The following is a 22,858-nucleotide window of genomic DNA, read 5'->3' as shown; positions in this document are numbered from 1 at the left end:
TGTGTGTACACAGTCACATTGTGGGGACCTGCCTTACTTATGGGGACACAATGCAAGTTCCCAAAATGTAAATCATTAAATATTAGGGAGAAGACTTGCTTTAACTTTAGGTTAAGGTCAAGATTAAAATTAAGCAAGTAATGTTTATTGTTATGGTTAGCTGGTGGTTCAGCCTTCAAGAAAAGGGAAATGAATGTAAGTCTATGTAATGTCGCCAAAAGTGATGGAAACAAGACTGAGTGTGTGTGGTGGAAACAAACACAGTGGGTCAGATGTGAGGTTGTGGCCCCTCCTCACATTGCTCCTCCCCCCCGATGAAATAAGCGTATACCTCAGTGTACCTGCATGTGTCAGTGTGTTAGGTTGTGTGTGAGTGTTTAACAGCCTGTGAAAGCCAAACAGCAAGTTATGTTTCAGGAAAGTAGTTGAATGGTCAAGTGGCAAAGTGGAAAGCGGGTGGCTGATAAGAAGAGAACGAGATGAGAGAGGGAGAGACAGAGAGAGAGAGAAAGAGAGAGAGAGGCAAATAGGGAGACTGGGTCAGAGAGAGGCACAAAGTGCAAGAATACACAGAATAGAGAGAAGGAGGCTGACAGCAGAGCATACATTTCCCAGAAGAGAGAGTCTGAGAGCAAGAGACTGAGAGACTGCTGAGGAGTTCAGTCTGACAAAATGCTGAGGAGGAGGAGAAGCGTGTCATTTGGTGGATTTGGATGGTATGTTGCCTTTTTATTTGATGTTAATGTGTCTGTATTGTGAATACATGTGCTCATGACTGTTTATGTTATGATAGTTAGTGTACAATACAGTGAGTTTGAATGATGCACATTATGCTGCTGAAATGTGCATATGCTCATGCTATGGGTGTGTGTAGTTCAGAAATGTGAACTTTTTTTCTAAAAAGGAAGGATGGGCGGAGGGCTGAGGGTGCTCCTCTGTGTCACACCTTCCAGACCGACATTGTCCTGTGTTTAACAGCCTTGTGTACACTGTGTGCTGTGTGTGGGCTGTGTGTGTGTGAATGTGTACAGTTTCAGTCTGTGCTGTCTCCATTTAGGGTTCAGGGAGGGATTACAATCAACAGGCTACTTTGTCTCTGCCTGCCGTCTTGTGTCTGCTGTTGCTGTCCTGTTACGGGACTGCTGACACAGCTCTAACCAATCATGTTCCCCTGCTGTATTGGCCGAGAAGAGTTCCCATGATGCGGAGATGAAGAAGCTGCCAGGGAGCCCATTTAACACTGAATGCGCTGACACACTTGGATGGAGTGTTTTTGTGCTGGCTCCCCTGCTGGTTGTCGTTGTGACTCTGAAGCACTGCTTCAGAGCACTTAACCTTCCCAGCTGGGCTGAGGCAGCATGTCCTGCCAGACAAGCCGAAATAACCTGAAACCCACAGAGCTGAAGAGCACCACATTACGTGTAACAGGGTTAATTAGTGAGAAATGTTTATAATAGACCAAAAAAACAAAACAAAGCCATCAGACATTTTTCAGAAACACTTTTCTTTAAGACACACTCCACTCATTTTGCACATGAAGTTTGGTTTGCTTGTCGTGAGGAGCGCTTGCCTTGTGAGAAAAGCTGTATAATGCCTTCCATGGCTGTAAGGAGATTTCAACATCTGGAAAAAATAACCCAAAGTTGCATAATGGGACTTGTAAACCAAGTACTTTGGGGTCTTTACTCATTCGAGGAACTGAGAGGATATCTTTGACTGTGCTGCTTTGATTCTCGCCATTCTTTGTTAAATGTGTCTTTTGTGAGTCTCCCAACTTAATGGAAGTGCAATGCTACAACTATACTGCTGGACAGATCAGCAAAAGCTCAGCTTAGCAACACATTCAAATGTTGTGTGATAAGAGACAATAACATTCATTGCAACAGCATGTGCAAGAAGGAAGAGTTGATGACAACACTTCTTCTTTAAAATAAAGAGAATAAACTGGCCCATTGCAGAAAACTCTACTTATGAGTCTCTTTCAGTAGGCAATAGAATCTTCTTCCTCTGAGAAAAAAACCTAGCAGTATGATGCAACTGTCTTCCAAACAAATGGCCTTTTTTTTGCCAAGAAATACCAAGAATCCTCATGAAGCTGCACTCCAAGTGTAGAATTATCACTCTTAATGTCACAGTTTTAGCTCGTTAAAAAATCCTGAAGGCTAAATATGAGCTGGAGAGATTTCACAAGCAGGGTTCTTTCTACTGTATATCAATTACGCAGGCAAGCTAATCCAAAGTTAACTGAAAAAAACAATCCAGTGTACGTCTTGAGGATTCATAGAGATGATAAGCTTTAAGAAATTACAATGCAGCATAAACAGACAAGCAGACACAGTGTGAAGGGACATCTCTCTTCTAAACTCAAACAAGAAAAATTCACTGTGCATCCTAAACCATATCCTGTTATCCCACTAACAGCAGGCTTTAAAAATGAATCTCATGTCTAATCCACTGGCAAAATGTGGCCCTAAAGTTTCTAAAAATACTAAAATTTTCAGTGTGGTGGTTAGTGATTGTGTCTTTGTGAAAACATTTCTTTTTGTACAAGGACAGAGGCCCATATGGATGCATGGAGGCTAGTTCATATGGAGAGCTATTTGTACACCTGCTTAAAGATACACGAATGAATGCAGAACCAAATGGTGAGCTGACTTGAGACCATTTGTGAAAATATATATCAAATGATTAATCAGACTGGTCATCTCCGATGCCTTTTGTATAGGAAAAGAAAGATTATGTATCTTCACTGTAGGTGGTGTTAACATGTGGTGTTAAATCCTGTTCCATCTGGACACAGAATTTTGACGTGTAATGTAATTAACATATACATTCATACACACAATTAATTGTAGTATTACCTTCATCTCTAAGTTGTGGGAACACTAAAGCTTAGACATTAAAGTGTGATTTATTTGATGATTCAGGCACAAGGTGGGTGGTGCATGTTCTCAGCTGCTCAGAGATGAATCCTGCGAGAGGACAGAATTCATTTCAGCATGAAACAGGCGAACATTTGTTGTTTTGTGAGATCAGATACCACTGATACAATAAGGTGTCACTGCTGCAGAGCACCAAACCAGAATGTGAGATAACCACAGGGAGTTTTCATTGGTTTTTCAAACTCTGTTGATTGAGGTCATCTTCAACAATGCATTATGGAAATTTTTACATAATTTCCCCAAATGCATTAGCTCTGGCACTAGCCGAAGCTCAATTTGAACCTGTTACACTGACATTTTAAAAATTATTTTCTGACAAATAACAGAACATCTCTTCTTTCTGCTCAGGGTCATTTGTCTGTACTGATGCTGCTCCAGTTGATGCTGTGTTGTTGATATCATTCAAAAACCCTGGAAAAAAATTCAAATTATATTTAAAACACCCAGGTTAGGTGATGGTCGTGTAAAAATAGTGCACACTGTGCGTTTGTATTTGGTGTTTTTATGTGTGTGTGTGTTCTGCACGGTTCAGTCTTCAAATTAATAGAATTAAGGAATTAATGTCATAATGTCTTCGTCACAGAGGCTTGTGAGAGCACTGTGAAACAGGCTCTGTCCATGCACACGCGCACACACACACACACACACACACACACACACACATTGAGAATATTTCTATATACGATTTTCCTCAAATAAAATGTGATTCGCAGATCCTCCTCCACTCTCAGATAAATAGTGACTGAATTGAAACGCTGTTAATATTACATCTTCTGATTTGGCTCCATGTTTTTGGTATGAACAATAGGTAGTGAGGCATGAATGAATCCCTTATAGACACTGTGACCTCCCATAACCGGTCTGAGCAGCTTGTAGAGAATTTGTTAAATCAAGTTAACTGTTATAAAGTGCTCTCTGCTCTCTCCAGCGACTACACTGACACAGATATCTATTGTACACACTAACTGTCCTCAGGCTCTGCCTACTTTGTCTGAATTAAAGATAATTTATGGGAATTAGTGCATTTATTTTTACCCTTTGTGATGCGGTTATCTTGATTAGACAAAGCACGAAAAATCTGGGGAAAACTACGTTTCACACACCTTAGAACATGCAGGATTGTGGTTCATGTTTCATATTGCCCTTTTGTAAAGGCTTCACTTCAAAGGACATTTCTTGTTCCCATATGAAAGTGAAAAGCATTTTGACAGGAGGAGCAATCACACATTACTGACTCTCCTTTCAAATACCAGAGCACCAAGGGCCCCCACTATACCATGTACAGAAAAGTCATACATGTCACTCTTCATCCATCTTAATTTGTATGGCTTCAAGTGCTCTTATTGTTATTGCTTTAAACTAAGAGCACTTACAGCAAGGAATGTAATTGCTGCTTTTGAGAAGTTTGTATCAGAGTCGTGATCAATAATCTCACTCTCTCTCTTCTGTGTGTGTGTCTGTCTCTCTCTCCTGCTTCTTCTCTAGGATTGACAAGTCCACTTTGTCTGCACTGAAGGCCCGGTAAGTTTGTTTTTAATCTGGCTTTAGGGCACCTCTTTGCATCTAAAATCATTAAATCTATCTCAGTATCTGGTTAATATTCTAATCCTAGTTAGCCAGGCAAAGCCATGAGAGGTGTGAGTGTGCCTGTGGAGACATTCCTAGGGAGCGCTGATGTGTGACTGCTGAAATTGAGATTGTAGTTTTGCCCACATTGTGAGTGGCTTTTTATATGTTCAACCTGGACTTTATTCCCACTTATTTCCCACAAATGAAAATTACAATTTGGATGCTGTTTTCACTACTGCTTCATCATTTCCTTACTTAATCTTTGTCTGCCAAGTTTCTCAAATGTACACGTGACACTCCTTACTGCTTCAGTGGAGATGACCAATTGTTTTCAATGACTGTGGTTGCATTGTGGCTCACGGCTGTGACTCTCTTCATGTATATGAAGCAGTAAGAATGTATATTTTTTACTTTCATAACTCTACTATGTGCAACATAGCAAGAAGACCTGCAGAAATGCCTCATATATACATACATACATACATATATCTCTAAAATGTAAAAAAAAAATTGCTTTCTGAAAAATAATATTAGAAAAACTGGCTTTCTCCCACAATCGCAAAAACATGCACTTGTATTCTTTGCAAAAATTATCTCTGATTAGATGGTTGACTTTCTACTTTGACAGGTTGTTCAAGGCTACTGTTGCAGGAGGAGACAAAGAACAGCAGTGTATCCTCTCAGACTGTCTGCAGCAGTGTCAGATTGTAACAGTCTATACATGTTTAGTAGTACATCTGCCTCTGTCCTTGAACAGAAACACACTGACCTCTGATGTGGACATGATCTTTGTGCATAATGTGGGTTCCCACTGCCCCAGAATAGTAAGCACAGATCAAAAGCAGAGGACTAAATGTCCCACAGGGAACAATGAAGGATAGCTGAACATAGTGACATGGCATAACAATCTTATATAAGTGGTATATGCACAGTTTCTGCATGATAGTTATTTTTCTTCTTGTGTCTTAGCTTCCCTTTGTTGCTCTACCACTTGTTCTGTTGACGTTTGATTCATTGGACAGTCGCCACTGTTCACTCTCACTTTGACTGTCATTGTTTTGGAAACAAGAAGTGACAGTGTTCATCCGTTAAATATCAGTTTCCTTTATATTTCAGAGTAAAATGAGAAGTAATGGCGTGTTTTACCAGATTTTGATTTGTGTGAAGGTTGTGCAAAACCATTAAGTTGAAGTGAAAGTCGCCTTCTATCATGGTCATCTAACAGCTGCTTGGTCAAATGAATACCATTTGGATATCATTTGCTCAGTTTGTGTACCTACTTCGTGTTTTCTTTCGTGATATTATGTGTGAGGAGCTTCTCTTTGTTGAAACAAACCACCGGCAAACCCTTGATAATGGAGGTTGCCGTAGTGATGGGAAGTGAAGGGCCTCTATGTGTGTTTGTCTCCATCTCCGTATATCTCATTCACTTTGTGTCAACTACACTGACTCCTGGAACAGCTTTGAGCTTTTTGTGTTGCCCCATGTGCTGTCTTCATGACTCACTCGCAATAGCTCAGACTGTCCATATTTGCCAGTGGCGCCACCTGTCGAAAGTGCACTGATTGCTTTAAGAATGGACAACATTTGGAAGATATGTAGCCTTTAACTAAACGGGTTTCTGTCTCTCTGAATGTTGATAAGTTGCTCATTGCAAAAGAAAAAGCTACCTGCTAATAGTTTTGCTACCTTTACTTCACTTGACAGTATGATGTTGGTAAATCACGTTCGGTCTCGTGTATGTCATGTCACTGTTATGGTCGATGTCCAGGATGCCCTCTCGTGAATGTAAACTTGAATGTAAACTTTTTCTTCTGAAAAATTCCACAAAGTTCCAAATTACAGACAAAATGATATGATTCTTCTTTCAACTTATTGTTCATTAAGTACCAAGCTTGTAGCTGATGATCATAAATGAAGGGTTTATTATGACTCTTTTGAAATGAAGTGATCTCTTTGGATTTGTACAGAGAGAAGAGGATTGTTTGAGGATTAATGAGTTTCAAATGAACCTGAACTTGTGTTTGAGACTCAGGATTAAAATTCTGAACCGGTGCTCCGAAGACCACTATGATGAAACACTAAACAAGGCAAGGATGTCGTCAGCTTTGTTTCAGACATGAAGAAAATAAGTTAGCGTGAATTGTGCAAAATATGACTTGTCACATTTTAGATGCTTGTCAGTTTTATGTGGTGTTCTGATGCACACACACACACACACACCAGTGTCTCCCTTGCTCCCTGGCCAGGTGTCATTAGACCGTCTGCTCTGGAGTGGCTCTGAATATGAATGAGTGAGTCGTGACTCTGCCTAGACACTGAATAACAGCAACTTATAATTTCTCCAAATTAGAATCCAGTACAAACAGGAGAATGGACAGATGGACAAAGCAGCACCCGCAAAAGGGCTAAGAAAGCTTTGAATTAGCAGACATTACATCAAGGGAGTAAAAAAAAAAAACAGATATTTCACCTCTGCTTTCCAGTGAATTCATCATTTACTTTCAATTTGTCTATCTGCAGCCCCATGCTTGCTGCACAGCTGGTAGTCTGTATGCTTAACATTTTTCAGTGAAATTGAACAAGGAAGGAATATACAGGAGAAAGAAAAACACACAGGAAGACGGGAGCAAAAAGGGCAAGGTGAAAAATGAAAGTGGGAGGCCAAGGGAACAGAAACATGAGATGGATGTCTGACTTCAAAGTTTGCAGCTGCAGGGCAGCAGGTGTGAGGATTTTATTTTGTTGTCCTCTCCCTCTTCTGTCCTGCCTGTCGTCAGTTCTCAGTGTGCTTTTTAATCCTCCCTCACTTCAACTTTCTCCCCACTCTTTTCTCTCCTCTGCCAGTGTTGCTCTGCTTCTCCTCTGCTCATGGGTACTACAAAGAGATCTCTCCACCTTTACCATGCACACAACCCCTCATTACTAGCTGCATAATCAAACGTCTGTGTGTGTGTGTGTGTGTGAGCAAACACATGCATCTGTTTGTAGGTTTTGTCTTGAAGTGGTGGTGAGGGTGATTGAATATTATAAGTGGACAAACAGGTATAATAGAGGAGAGAGAGGATGAAGCCCACAGAGAGGGGGAGAGGCTGAACCTGATCAGCTTCTTAATAGAGTGTGACGATGCCCCGCAAACTGTGGTGAGTAGCTGCTGTCTGTCTTGTCTGTATTTTTTTTACTGTCTGAATACTTAGATCTTTACAGTAAGTCCCTTTTCTTATTTTTATTTGATCAATTCTTAATTTGGTTCATCAAGTTTATGTCATATCACAAGTTAAATCATGTATCATTAAGACTCGTGCTCAAAAGGTTTCAAATCTTATTATCTGTATGACATTTAAATACAGACTCTAAAAACCACTGACAGAAAGAAGCAATGGTATAATTACTCTAATGTCTGAAAAACTGTGATCACTATTAATGTTAACGTAGGTTTTGGAGAGACTGCAGTATTTTGCAGCAAAACATGCTATGCAATGATTTATGTCTTTTTTCTTTTTGTGTAACACAACAGCCATGAGGTGTTCAGCTGGTTGCCATGTGAAACTGTGACACTAGATGCCACTAAATCCATTGCATTGGACCTTTAAATGAAATGTTAAGATTGTATTTATTTATTGTATTACCCAAGTCACTGATTGGCTAAAGCTGGATAGTTCTACAGAACAGTCTTTCCTCTTGCCCCTCTTTTAATACGGAGATCCTCCACTGAGGTCCGGAGCTGTTTTATTGATGAAGCCAATTCTCTTTTAAACTAGATGGGATTTTGGCTTATGTTTTATTTAGATTTATGTGAACCCCAGGAGGAGTGGCTGCAACTGATGTTGCGATATATACAGAGAGGAGGTGATTACTGAACTTGGGAAGTATACAATAGTATACTATACAGTACAATCGAATGAAATAGGGCAGTACAGGACAGTATGCATAGAGTGCATAGAGAAAGAGCAGAGTGTAATAAAACTGTGTTGCTGTGTGTTGCAGATGTTTCCTCAGGATATTTGATGGCTCCAGTCATAAAGCTCATAAACCAGTGCTGTTCATCACAGCCTCGTAGATACAGATTAGCTCTGTTCTGTGAGATTACGACAGATGACTTTATTATCATCAGCGTGAACGATGAGTGAATCCGTTTCTAAAAGCTATCACAGCAGTGTGTGTCACTGTCTAGTTTCCAGTTTTTCTTAGCTTCTTAAGAGCCGCTGTTGTCCATTGTGCTGCGTATCCTTACGTCTGGTATCAGCTGTAAGAAGGCTTTTAGCCAGAGGGGCTCAGTTTAAACACCAAAAGAGATTACTGGGGTGCTTTGTTTTGTTTAACCCTATGGGATTTTCATTCTGGCCAAATGTCTGCCTGTCTCCTCTACCCTACTGTTGTTAACGTGTGTGTGTGTGTGTGTGTGTGAGAGAGAGAGAGAGAGAGAGAGAGAGAGAGAGAGAGAGAGAGTCTGAAGCCAGCTGCTGCTAATTAGACATTGATATTTGTCATACATTATTTCCATCCTGTGCAGCCCCTCCTCTCCTGTGTTCTTGTGCTCTCCCCACCTCCGCCATTCTCTGCTCAGTTCAAACACAGCAGCTGCTTACATCTGAGAGCCTCATCTGCTCTGACACACAGTTTGCAGCCCAGTGAAGTGGATCCACAGGTACCTGTGGTGTTGTCCTCTGTGTTTTTCAAGAATAAGGCTTCTGCCAGGCCACCCTTTGCTGGATGCTTTTGATTTGTGGTCTAATGTAGCGTTTAATTTCATTATTTTGGAAATCCTTTTAGGACTGTGTTAGTGACCAAGTCTTAAATTTGACTTTACCCTCTTTAGCACATATAAGACAATAAAAAATATGTTGCAATATAGTCTTCTACTTGAGCTGGATTACTTTGTGGACTGACAGGCACGATAGCTGACAGGAATGAAGCTGAGACTGAACAAGGACCCTGGAGAAAATAGTTTTGGTGAAAACATGGAGAGGCACTCTGAAAAAAAAAGCAAAAAAGAGTAGAAGAGTATTAAAAGAAGAGTCCTTGTCTTCTCAAAAAAAGTCCCCTCCCTTTATTGTTGTCTAGCCTAGCTTTTTGGGGCCAGGTGTAAATGTTATCTGTCTGCCAGCATCATGGAAAAGAGCAAATGGGCTGCTGCTATTTCTGGAGCCTGGCATTTACTCTGTCTCTTGGTGCACCTTCTATATTGCAGGGAGCGATGGTGAGTTGTGACCACCAAACAAACACAAGCTGGTATCATATTTACTCTAGATGCTGGCTTATTAAAGCCCATGGCTTTGCTCTATAGCATGGAGAGAAGAAACAATGATTAGAGGCTGTATGCACTCTTAATGAGCTGTCAACTTTATTGTGTTTTGCTTGCTGGACACAGTTGTTGATATAGTATACACAGTTACAGTCTGTTACCAAATGGAATATAAGAACGGGGGCACTAGCAGAGAGAAAGAAGAGGAGCAGTAATAGAGCATAGAAATTCAATCCATTTTTATCTAATAATCTGCTTCCCAGCCTGAATATGATGCTCAGCTGGGGATAATTTGTGAACCAGGACTCAATGTCACCACAGTTACTCACATGTATATAAAAATCTATCCCTGGTGGGACTGAACTAAAGTTCATAGCAATTTCACTTCACTTTTTTTTCAAATTCAATAAAACCTCATGCCTTGTTTGTGAACTTATTTCTCGCCACAAAATGGCGAGTATGTGTGAGAAAACGGTAGAGAAACCATGACCGCAAGGTTGCGGAGACAGTTGTAGCTCTGCAGTGTGGGAAGTGGCGGAACTCCACCCATCCTCAACAGCTCAGGAGAGGATGTTGCACTTCCTCTCCTGTCACACCTTTAATTTTTATGACAGCGTTATTAATATATGACAGTTAATGTTTTTTGGTACCCATTTTTACATGAAATAGAAAAAATAGATGGCAAATACTACAGCTGATTGCGGCACTATAACTATATGTGTGGTAATGAAAAAAATATTTACTTTCCCTAGTTCAACTGAGGTTGAAACTCTTACACTGTCTTTAATCAGTCTGTGGGTGGAATAGAACAGTCGTCTATTTCTGCTATGACCACATGGGGGAGCTGGTGGTATGTCCCAAAGTGCCTCTCAGTGCACTGTAATGAAATCAGCTGAAGTGAAGCAAAACACTCACTAGAGTGAGCAATTTATCTATCTATCTATCTATCTATCTATCTATCTATCTATCTATCTATCTATCTATCTATCTATCAAGCTGCAGCTTGCCTGTTCACTTGTCCACCTGTTGAAGCTGACATTGTTGTTTACACTCCAATTTACCCTCCATTGTTATTGTCTACAATAAACAAGGTGGACAAAAAACACACAGTTCTTTGCATATAATGCAACCCTCCATCTAAATGTCACTGCACATCCAGTACCTTAAACCCTGGAGGCTTATGTCTATAGGTTACCACTGGAAGTCTACCTTGTTTGTCAGCCATACTCTGTGTAGCAGCCTATAGAGAGCCAAGGCTGTTGCCATAGCAGCAAGAAGTGATGATCATAAGGGATGGTCCAGGATGGTTCATTACCTTGGTGATAGGACCTGTTTGCCTTGTCTTGCAGACAGACTTCATTGCCAATTTCTCAAACATGACCAGTGGAACAATAATCTGACTTTCAATGTTTGCTATGTTTGCAAGAGATTGTGTGTGTGTGTGTGTGTGTGTGTGTAGGTGTAGGTGTAGGTGTGGATGTGGGGGATAAGATACCTAGCGGACACACATAAGATGACTGGTAACATGACACCTACAGTAGTCTGAGCCCAGTGTAATGATCCAGGACTCTGCACTGTCTGTTTTCACAGATGTTTTATTTCATTCATGCCCTTACATTCTTTAATCAAAGAAGCGGGTTTGTAGATATGGACAGGAGAGACAGCTTTTTTTATTGCTGGTAGCTGATGAGCAGGTAGGGAAGGAGCCTCTGCCTACAACAAGGTTAAGTCTGATGCAACTGTAGATACTGGGTGAGGTACTGTATTCAGGGGAAAGAGTGAAGGATCTTGTGGTCTTTATGGTAGGAGATCAGTAAAGAAGAATTTAAACAGTGACCTTTGACAGGACATACTATTTTGCCTTTTTTCCCCCTCATTTTCACTCATTTATTTTCCTTGTATTTTACTTTGTTTAAATGAATGCCAAGAGCTTTTTGGTCTCCACCCACTTGTAACGACAACGTGTTCACCAGCTTGTCTCTCGCTTGTGCCTCGGGGATGATCACTTACTTTAAGGCCTGCAAATTAAGTTCAGAGAGACAGTGCAGGCTGCTCGCAGCTTGTGTGTTACAGTCACCATCCAGTGGTGAGGATGAGACAATGAAGGGTGGATATTCATATAATTTAGTTAGAATAGCATTCATTCATATCCACTGACAATATTAGTATATTAATATAAATATGATTATTTTTTCTGTAACCTACACTCCATCTCATCAAATTCAAGATACAGATTTAAAAGATGCCCTTCGATGAGATATCTGAGATGTATTTACTTGTCGGCATAACAAAGCAAACAAGCCAGTTTCCCAACATGTGTGATTGTTAATAATACTTTACGTTGCAGCATTTGCTTTTGTGTCCTGTATAGTGTTTGCTGCTATTTGTTATCTCATGTGCTTCTGCAGTTAATTTTTTATTTTCCTTTTTGGTCTCACAAACAGAAATTAACCTGAGGGCTGACTGCTCAGTTTGCAGCCTGTTTGCTAATCAGTGGCCTTGTCCCTGACTCAGACACACAAAAACTAAATTACAGAAAACATCATCTCTGCTTTTCTTTCTGTTGTCAGTCTCTAAATATGTATTGCCGCTGATGTCCCTGTCTCTCTCTCTCTCTGTGTGTGTGTGTGTGTGCATGTGCATGCTCTGTTTGTTAAGTCTGTTAAGTGTGAGTCTTGTTACTCTAAAGTCCCCCAGACAACCAGCTGCCTCTTTGCTTTTGACAAATATTTACTTCTTGCCTTCTGCCTGATGCTACATACACACACACTCAGACACACAGAGTAGCTGATAAGCGCACCATCTGGCCTGAGTGCTGGCTGTTAAGGGCTCATAAAACAGACCAGCACCTATTTAAAGGCAGAGGGCTCCCTGAGCGACAAGTTGCAGAGACAGGTAAGCACTTCTGCATGCGCACATGCACAGCGGCATGCACGCCCACCCACCCACATGCACAGCCATATCCCCCGTGGACGTAGGAGGTGAGAGGATCAGAGATATACCTGTTCTTTTTCTGTATTCATCTCTACTGCCCTCACTGACTTTTTTTATATATACAGATATTGATTGTGCAAACGTGAAAACTGAACTGCGTTCACAGCTGCAAAATACGCTTACAACTTTGTGCAACATTTCATTGCTGGGTTTGTTATTCGAAAAGTTCTTTATTCACTGCAGTAAAGCAATTAAGGTAGCGCAATTATTTCAACTACTTCTGAGTTGATTGTTACACTCCTCAAGTATAACCTGCTCAATTTATTATTTATGGTTCTATAAAATGAATAAGCTCTTCATTGTATGATAAGTTTGATAATATTATATACTTTTCTCAATAAATCCCATTAAGACACAGAAACTATCAATGTATTGACACCACTAACAAGTATGTCCAAAGCCTGCTGTGTCTTTATCCTGTGTGCTATTCGGCTCCATTGTTGCCCAGGAACTAAAAAGGACATTTTAGCCGCACTGGCTGACATGTTTCTTTATTACTATGTACACACATACTCAGGTTTATTTTGACTCCATCTTACATACATTATATAGACAAAGGTATTGGGATGGGGATGTTTTTCAGGGAAGGGAAATCTTAATGCTTCAGCATACCATACAACATACATGGACAATGCTATGCTTCCAATTTTGTGGCAACAATTTGGGAAAGATACTTTTCTATTCCAACATGACTGAAAAACATGGTTGATTAAGTTTGGTGTGGAAGAACTTGACTGGCCCACACAGAGCACTGACCTCAACCCCATCGAACACCTTTGGGATGAACAGGAATGGACATTGTGAGCCAGGCCTTTTAGTCCTACATCAGTTCCTGACATCACAAATGCACTCCTACATGAACAGACAACAAAAAGGCAAGAAAAAGTGAACTTTTTTATTTCCCATCTATAGCTGAGAGAGCGATGATTAAGGAGGTCAACAAAATCTGACATTTTTACTGACAACTGCAATATCATCACAGTTGCTGATTAATACAAATATAATTAATAAATTGTAAATATATATACTCTCTCCCCCTGTATAAAATTCTATAAATTATTAAATAAGAAAGTGTGTCTCTGGAAATCTTTGACCAGACTAACTAGGCCTGGCAGTGTTGTTTTAGGAAACCCACTTAAGAAGATGTTGTAAGTTATGCTCTGTGATTGCTCCTGTTCCTGTTTTGTACACAAACACTTGACATAAGCTAGCGGCAAATTACAGCCTGTCTCCTTAGCATCTGAAAGAAAGGAGGGTGATGCTGAAGAGAGCGCAGAAAAATGAGAAAGAGAATGAGTGAAGGGATAGAGAGAGACTGTGCATGGTTCAGAGGAGAGACAGAAGGATCAGGGGTGATGGAAGAGAGCAGGGAGACAATAATAGAGCAGGGGAGATGGATGCTTTGCTGAGATTGGACTACACAGAAAGGAGAAGGAGAAAGTCAGATCTTTTTTCCTTCCTTCCTGTCATTGCTGGCTACCATGCCCTCATCATCTGAAAAGAGAGAAGAGGCTCGAGATGGGAAAGAAAAAAATAGGGTGGGCTGAGAGCTGAAGGAATGGAAAAAGAGATGGACTGTCTCTTGTCTACAATAAGATGGAAAGAGGGCAGAGGAAGAAAGACAAAGAACCCAGCAGAAGGCCTGGAGGTTATTAAAAACAAGCCCCCCACCCTCTCTTGTAAAGTTTGACCTCTGTGTCTTTGTGAGAGAAGGTGAAAACATAAATCTTCTCTGTGACCCTGGGAGGCCTTTCTTAAATAGCCACATGATTGTTAGTGATGATAGAGGGCTTTACTGATGTTCCTGTTCATCCTCTGAAACCATTTTAGAGATTTCTACCAACGTTGTTGTTGTTGATTTTCTCAAAACCTGTGACTGTCACTTTCTGAGTATTGAGGATCTTTTCTTATTGTCTCAGCAGACCTCTGGGAAAAATCTTTATTAAAGCTAGATCTGTGCTTTATATGCATACACACACGAACACAAACACACACAGACTTTCCCTGTCACTGCCTCCATTTTGTAAACACATCAGAGGCAGGGTACAAGGTCCTGTCCTGCTCCGGCAGAGCTGAGCGCAAACCCAATTTTCTTGGAAAGGAATAATTCATCTCCATACTCCATAAATGCAGATACAGCCTGAGCTTGTCCTTGTCTGCATGGCCCATACATTGTTGCCAACAGCTAAAATGCTAATGGATTGTGCTGATAGTTTTTGAACCATTTTGCGTCTCACTGTTTGCTCACTGTTCACATCGTTTATTCATCACTTTTGTAGGCATTTGCAAATTAGTAATTTTGCCACTCAGTCTCTATTTCACTTTGATATGATGCCAAAACAACACAGATTTTATGACCTTGGTATCCTTAAGGATACTGGAGATTTCAAATGAATGATGGACAAAAGGCTTAGTTGAGATCAAACTATATTCTACCAGTGCTCGACTTCAGCTCCTTAAGCTTAAAGTCATCCATTAACAGAAGGCCAAATTTTTTGGATTTTTCTATTTTTCATTTCCTTTACAAAGAGTCAAACTGATAACCACTGCATGACCTAAATAGCCCGGAGTGTGTGAAAGTAATTATCCGATGACATTTGTGCGGTGGTGAAATGACAGCAGTGAGCGCAGCGCTAGTCAAGGCCAGTATGCCTGGCGATTAATGAGGGTATGTCTGTGATTTGATGCTGTAATCAGCTCTCACAAAAGGAACGGATATATCTCCCATTCATCATTGCCTTGCACCACTCATATTTCATTTCTCTGCTCTTACTTTGCCCGTGATCTCTCACTTGCACTTTGATTCTGGTTTGTGTTTTTCATGTGTCTCTCATTTCGCAGCTTTATCCCAAATTGTTTTTGTACTTTGTTTTCTCATTTGTTTCAGGTTAGTTTTTATTTGATTGTGTTATTTGATGTCTTTTGATGTCTTCTATGTATATTTAAGGTTTTTTCTATTTTCTTTCCCTTCATTGTTTTTGTGTCACACTTTGGGAAATACGCTTATTCATATTCTTGTTAGATAAGAGGATCAGTCTCCCTCACGTCTGTATGGTAAATGTATGTAATTGGAGCAGCTTAGTTTAGTCCCATCAAACCAAGATGTAATGAATGGAATCTGAGACTGACAGTTCCTAATACCCTGAAAAAGACATTCTCTCAGCCCTGTGTTAGACTGATGACCTGTGCAAGGTGCACTCTGCCGCTCCCCTGATGCATGCTGGGATAAGCTCCCGCCTTCATGACCCTGAACTGGATAAGTGGCTGAGAAAATGGATGGATAGAAGGATTGATGGAAACCCTCCTCTCTAACTTCCCTCCCTTTCACCAGTCTCAGATGTTTTTTGTAAGACTGCAGGCTGATGTTTCACCATACAGCTGTTACTGTTATCTCAGATTGGTGATTTTCCAAGAAGAGATGAATGACTGCATGGTGTGGTTTGAGGTTCAAGGTCAGTTGAACCTTGAATTCTTCTTTGTGTGTTTGTCAAACAAAAAGAACAATTTTAAATCACCTGAAAACTTGGTTTAAATCTTAAGTATTTCACTAAATACTGAAGTAAGAAAGTTTGATCTCATTGGTGGATGTGAATTTGTGACATCACTGATTTTCTAACTGAGCCCTGCCTGTTCCTACCAGTTCGAAAAGCACAAATGAAAACAGAAATTTGTCATATTAATTAACCAAAACAAAAAACTGTGCGCTCATCCATCACTTGTAGTAAGAAGCTGACAGTACACGGGTTTTCAGGGCATTTAAGGCACAGGGGAGGCAAAGCAGTGCATAGATGAAACATAATGCTAACATGTATGACAACCATTTATCCTTTAAGTTACTGCAACACACTTGCCCATTTGTGCCTACAGTCACATCTGTATCTCCACCTTCATCACTCTGTAATTGCAGTAAATGACAGTAAGTTTGACTTGTTGCTTTATCCGGTATGGATTCTGTTTCTCCCTGATGCTGACAGCACAGGCCATGGTGTTGTGCACTGGCTGTCTGGGTTGTCTGTGTCACAGCCTATCTGGAGACCAGACACTGAAGGATCATCCATCAGACACCACTCTGGACTCTGTGGGGGCAAGAGAGCAGTTCTAAATAGGTGTCTGTGCCATGTGCTCTGTGTGTGTGTGTGTGTGTGTGCGTGTGTGGCCCTTGAAAATGGCACCGTTCTCCTCTGCACCTCCGTTCTGCTCTGAATCTCACAGGACTGTTCATGGGTTCAGTATGTCTTCTCTCTTTCTCTCTCTCTCTCTCTCTCTCTCTCTCACACACACACACACACACACACATACACACGCACTCCCAAAGACAGTTTTATCGTTATTACCTCTTTAGTTTATCGCCCTTATTTCCCACAGCTGGGGCCCAGGGGAAGTAAACTGCTGTGTGTGTGTGTGTGTGTGTGTGTGTGTGTGTATGCATGTATGTGTTAGGACTGAGCCTTGTAGTGCAGCTCAGTTTGTCCTCCAACAGTGTGTGTGTGTGTGTGTGCATCTGTGTTTATTGCCATTATCAATCATGGCCATCCGAGCTCCAGGTGAACTTTTGAACTTACTGTCATCAAACAACCTATGAGAAAGTTCAACAGCACAGGTGATCCCGTCCCCATCCTTTCTGCAGTGACCATGACAAGGTGATGTCTACACTGACTCATCTGTCATGTCCCCCACACGGCTCTCTGGTCTGAATGTTTTCCACACATATAAAAGTTCAGTTGGGGGAAAGATTACAGCAAAGTTGCTACCATAACACGAGGGAGAGCCATCCAATTCAACTTCTGCAATATTAATGAGTCACAACACTTGAGGCATTCAAGCTTAGATTAAAGTAATAACACAACAATTTCCTACAAATTACCTTTGCTACCCTCTATTTCCCATTGAAATAGGACAGCTGTGATCAGCCTCACAGATGGTTGATGAAAGCTTTTACAGTTACTGCTTAAAACACCAGGTAGCTGATACATGTTGCTTTTTTCAGCAAAAGCAATGATAAAATGGACAAGAAGGGTAGACAGGACAAATGATGATAGCTAATATGGCAGAGGAAACAAAGACCAATAGAGGTTTTTCATCTCAGTTTATCATTTTTCATTTTTTGTTCATGTGTGTATGAAAACAGGTGGATGGAAGCCCATTTATTATTTCAGTTTCCTGTGTAAGTGTAAGTAAGCACTGGAATTGGCTCAACTAAATACAGAGTGGTCTTATTAATGTTATTGTTTACATCTGTGGCTTTTCTGCAATGATGTGACAAAAAAATAAATCGGAGGCGTTGCATGATTGACAGGTTAACTCTGGAAAATGCAGTTAAAAAAGATATACAACAGTGACCTTTTCACACTCACTTTATATACTTGAAACAATGTAGTCCGTGCAACATGTCATTCAATCACATCTGAAGACAAATGTGCATACATGTTCTGAATGGCCACACTTGAGGTCTGGGACACATGGCCCCTGTAAGCATTGGCTCTTTTTTTCCAGCTACGATGTGAAGTGGGCATGATTGTTGGATTGTCTGTTTTTGAACTTTACAAAAATTGCCGGATGCAGCCCCCTGCCCCCAGACACTCCGACAAACACTTCATTTGAAGCACACTGAGGCCTTGATTATGATGACTGTATAAATTTCACCAGACGCCACTTCATTGCAGCTCAGCTCACTTTTTTCTTGATTTTGGTGTTTTGGTTTAAAATTTGCCCCCCGCCAAATAGCTTCGGGGCGGGGGGGCTTGTTTTGCAGTTAGTTAGTTCAGGCCTGTAATTGAAATCGCTAAATCACTGCAAAAGAAAGGTAACAGCTGCTAACTTGGTTTGGTTGGTCCTGTCAGCAACCAGGTTAGGATAACTGTTCTGTCTGTAGGTCACCAGCTCGGAGACTGTTGCATTATTTATTGTAGCTCTAGGCCTTTTAAAAACTGAAACACAAAGATAAGAGAAGGGACAAGAGTTCGGCCTGAAATAGGCAGCCGATGGCAGGTTTATAGACTCAGTATACATCCGGTAAGTTGGACTGTGACGCAGCAACCAACAGCTGAGTTTTAACGAGCTCATATTCTTTCTGTCACCTAACCTCACCCTTTGTATGTGCATGTGTGTACTGACCGTCGCATCGCACATGTTCTGTCCCTCTTCTCGACTCTCCCTCATGTCCCCTCCTTCTCCATCTGTCACCTCTTGACAAACACATGGTGTCTTGTTTGGGCGACTCAGCACGGCCGCAGGCTCTACATATATCCTTTCTCTCTCTCTCTCTCTCTCTCTCTCTCTTGCCCACACACACACACACACACGCAGATTCAAACTCACAGTCCATCTCTCATGCATTGTGAGCAGTGAGGTAGAAGGTATGAAGGGGTTTACAATGCTTCAGCCATAGATAGATGCATGACCGGACAGTGAATTAAAAAATGAAGCAAAGAGAAGAAGAAAACATTAAAATGGCTACCCTCAGTAATGGCATGAGAGAGCAAACTGCAGTCTCTTCACCTGAGGCAGCAGGTTAGCAGGTTTGTGTGTGTCCTGAAAATCTGCCAGACTGTTAGCCTCATATGGTGGAAGATGAAATACAGAGAGGTGACGAGATGACCAAACAGACATAAATAGTATTAATTATGGTCAGAGAGAAACAGAGAAATGCAGACTCAGAGAGGGATCAACAGACAGATGGGTGAATAGATTAAGATTAAGATTCCCTTTGGATTTATAGATAGATAGATTTATATTGGTAATTATTCAGGTCCATGCAGTGTGAGAGGGCAAGGCTTTGCACCAGCTCATGATGAATACCATATTTCAGTGTGAATAGCATGCCCCATGGTGGTGACGGTATAGACAGGCATGAGCTACAGACAGCAAATGCGTGTGCATAATATTGATAGCAGTTTGAATGCAGACAAATAACTTGAAGAGCTCCTGAGGCCCACTATGGTGCCATTCATATGCTGTCATCACCTCATGTTCCAGCATGATAATGCGCAAACGCATGTTGTAAGGATCTGTGTGCAGTTCCTGGAAGATGAGGATGTACCGTTTTTTTGCATGGAATCACCAGACATGTCACTCGGTAAGCATATTTGGGATGCTCTGGATCCATGTGTACGACAGTACTGAGCAATTTTCTGATTCACTCTTTCAGGAAAAAAGTCTTAAATCTTTGAATTCGGCTTGTGAAAAATAAGAACAAAATAAAAGTGCTAGACTAATAATTTCTGTGGGCTATATGTGGTTCTTTAGCTGCTTCACTGGGTTCATTTGCCAACTCCACCTGTCTGCAGTTAGTTGCTGAGCAGGTGGTTAATCAGAGCATTTTTTTCAGGGAATGAATCACTTGTTGATACCAAAATATTGATTAGTGCAGCTTTAAATTCTGCTCACATATGTTTATGAGTATTACAAGCATGATGTGACCAGCAGGTCATAGCAATGGTAACATGACTTGCAACACACTCACACATGCACACACACTAGACACAAACGCTCACACATTCATATGCCACGGTCAGTTTATGACACATTAGTTGTAAGAGTTGTGTTAGTGTGGGGTTACGCAACGTGTAGTGATCATACTGTCACTTGTACGCTTAGTAGTCAGAACACTCGGGGGACACCACTGCACTGACACTTGAACCCTCCACTGTACTGTGTATTTTGTACCTGTACAGCTTGGGTCTGGTTAAGTGCCACTGTTTTCAAGGTTGTAAAAGAAATAACACTTCTTTACTGTAAACCCACAAGAGTGAAACAGAGGGAGCTGATACACAGCTCAGGATTATACAACAGCTAGTCATATTGCACATATGTCATCGTTTTGATTTACATTTATATTGGGATGGGTGAGATTTAAATTATTCCTACACATACAAAAGTGTATTTGCATAGTCCAATAGCACACCAAGTCTCACAACAGACTCACTAAAAACACAAGAAGAGCTACCAAGAAAACCCATCCCAACCCAGCTATATGAGGTATAGGTGGGAAATAAGCAAGGACAGGCACCTAATAATAAAACACCCATAAGCGAAACATAACCCATAATGAAATTTAAAACCCGTCGGGCTCTCAGGTTTTCTTTCCAAAGCCGATGAACAAAATTATTCGTGACTATGCTGGTTTTCACTAAGGACTTTGAAATTTGAGCAGAAATCTACTGATCTTTAGCATTCAGTGTCACTTGCAATAACACAATGGAACATATCACATTACAACAAAAGTGACTTACTCTGCCACTTTACTGTGTATTTTAGGAGAAATCATCCAAAATGACATTCAATAATTTTGTAAGGCATAAGGGCAGATGGGGTTGCAATTTCTGTGTAAAATGAATATAAATATATTCAAATAACTTATATTCACCCACTAATAACATCTTTCAACCAATTCTGTTTTCTGTCCCACTTTTATCAGGGTTTGTCATCCATTTATGACAACTGTGTTTGTGTTTCTCATGTCACTTACTGTGATATACAGTCTCGCATGCGGGTAGATCTTCGTCTGTGTCTACTGCAAATGTGGATGTGACTATGTTATTTTATGTGAACATTACTTACATAAGAGCAATTTCCCTGCCTGAGTGCAGCATCTGAGTAATAATTCACTTCTTTTACCTTGCCTGAGAGGAACAGACAGCATGCTGAAGTAAACATATCTTAAAGTAATAATCCACCACCTTCTGTGGTTTGTTTGCTGCTCTGTCGCTGATATGGTGCAACAGTGATTCATGAAGCTTTTACGTTTAAAAAACAGCTGTCAAGTAGTTCTGGGAAAATCCTCTATCACACAGCTGATGATTCATTTTATGTTGCCTGCACAGGAAATGGGTAGTTAGCATGAGAGGCTACAGCTGGCACTGCTGGACAGACAAATAAGAGCGCCATCCAGAGACACTCAAATCTTATTAACAGAAAACCAAACCAAATGAACAGCATGATTGGACAGACTGAGGCAAGTGTGCTGAAAAGACAAATGATTTGTCTGAGACCAAACATTGACTTTGCTGTCTCCTTTGCTTTTATCAGGTGAAGTCTACACTGAGTGCCTTTATTGTTATTTTATGTGCATACCGCACACAGAGTCCCATCAAATGAGATGGATGGATGGGAAAAGCCTTGGTCAGATGACACCAAGTATTAACTTGGTCTATAGATTTAAGAACAGAAGTAATCTTGGGAATTGACGTGTCTAAAAACCTGATTCACCTCTAACTCATTCTCTAATCTGAGCACTGTAGCTTTTAGCAAAAGTCACTCAAACAGGAGCAAACAGACAGTCTTTTGTTGGAGACTGTTTTCAGTGGTGAACTGCAGAACATTTGGCACTCTTGTGAGTGTATTTGGAAGCACAATAAAAATAATAACTTGATTCACTCTTCATATTTCCTGATATTACACTGTCTGGTTTATATTAGGTGTATTTACTGTTCTGCTTTTTCAATATTGAGCCTGTTTGAACATTATCCTCTCTTAAAGTTAAACTAACTGGCCAGCATAGCTAGCTTGCTCTGTAGCAAGGCCAAGGCTGTTAGGATAGGGGAAACACTGTCATGTTATTTAATTTACCTTCCTTACCTTCTTTGCAAATTCACTGTTTCCTTTCTACAAGGTACATGATGAGCTGGCATTCCACACTGCTGCTATATTGCTAGTATTAGCTGAATGAGCAAATACAACAGGCCACTGGTGGGACTGCATATTATTCAGTGGGAAATAATACTGAAGTGGAACAAAAAGACAAACACTTAATGGTTAAATAAATTACTGTGTTGAGTGTTTTATAGATCTATATGTATTGTAAAGCAGCTGGAATAGGTTCCAGCTCCCCCGCGACCCTGACGGATAAGCAGTATAGAAAATGGATGGATGGATGGATGTATTGTAAAGTCCTCTATAAATCACTTGAAATTACCTTCATTTTAGGTTTGTGTGTGCACATTTGTTTCTAAATTTGCCTGCATGAGTATTTTAACACTTGTGTGTGCATGTGGTATTGTATTAGTGGTGTACAGTGTGGCCTGGGTCCAAATGCTGAATAGTATAAAAGATCAGTTTGTACTGTACTAAAGAAGTGAGTACACATGGCAAATAGGTGTGGAGGAGAGGA

The 22,858-nt window shown here is 40.6% G+C and overlaps 1 protein-coding gene across 1 annotated transcript in view; it reads left to right on the top strand.

Moving 5' to 3' along the window:
* The first annotated feature begins 350 nt into the window (after nt 1–350).
* Nucleotides 351–22,858, top strand: part of rap1gap2a (RAP1 GTPase activating protein 2a) — a 61,896-nt gene continuing 39,388 nt past the window's right edge. The window contains exons 1-2 of the mRNA XM_046390330.1: nt 351–716; nt 4,428–4,463. Of these exons, the coding sequence (XP_046246286.1) occupies nt 673–716; nt 4,428–4,463 (80 nt within the window). The 5' untranslated portion in view covers nt 351–672. The remainder of the gene's footprint in view (nt 717–4,427; nt 4,464–22,858) is intronic.

Source organism: Scatophagus argus, chromosome 5 (assembly GCF_020382885.2).
Source record: "Scatophagus argus isolate fScaArg1 chromosome 5, fScaArg1.pri, whole genome shotgun sequence".
In the NCBI taxonomy this organism is placed as follows: Eukaryota; Metazoa; Chordata; class Actinopteri; family Scatophagidae; genus Scatophagus; species Scatophagus argus.
Note: the sequence above shows the minus strand (reverse complement) of the source record. Positions and strands in the feature narration are given on the sequence as shown.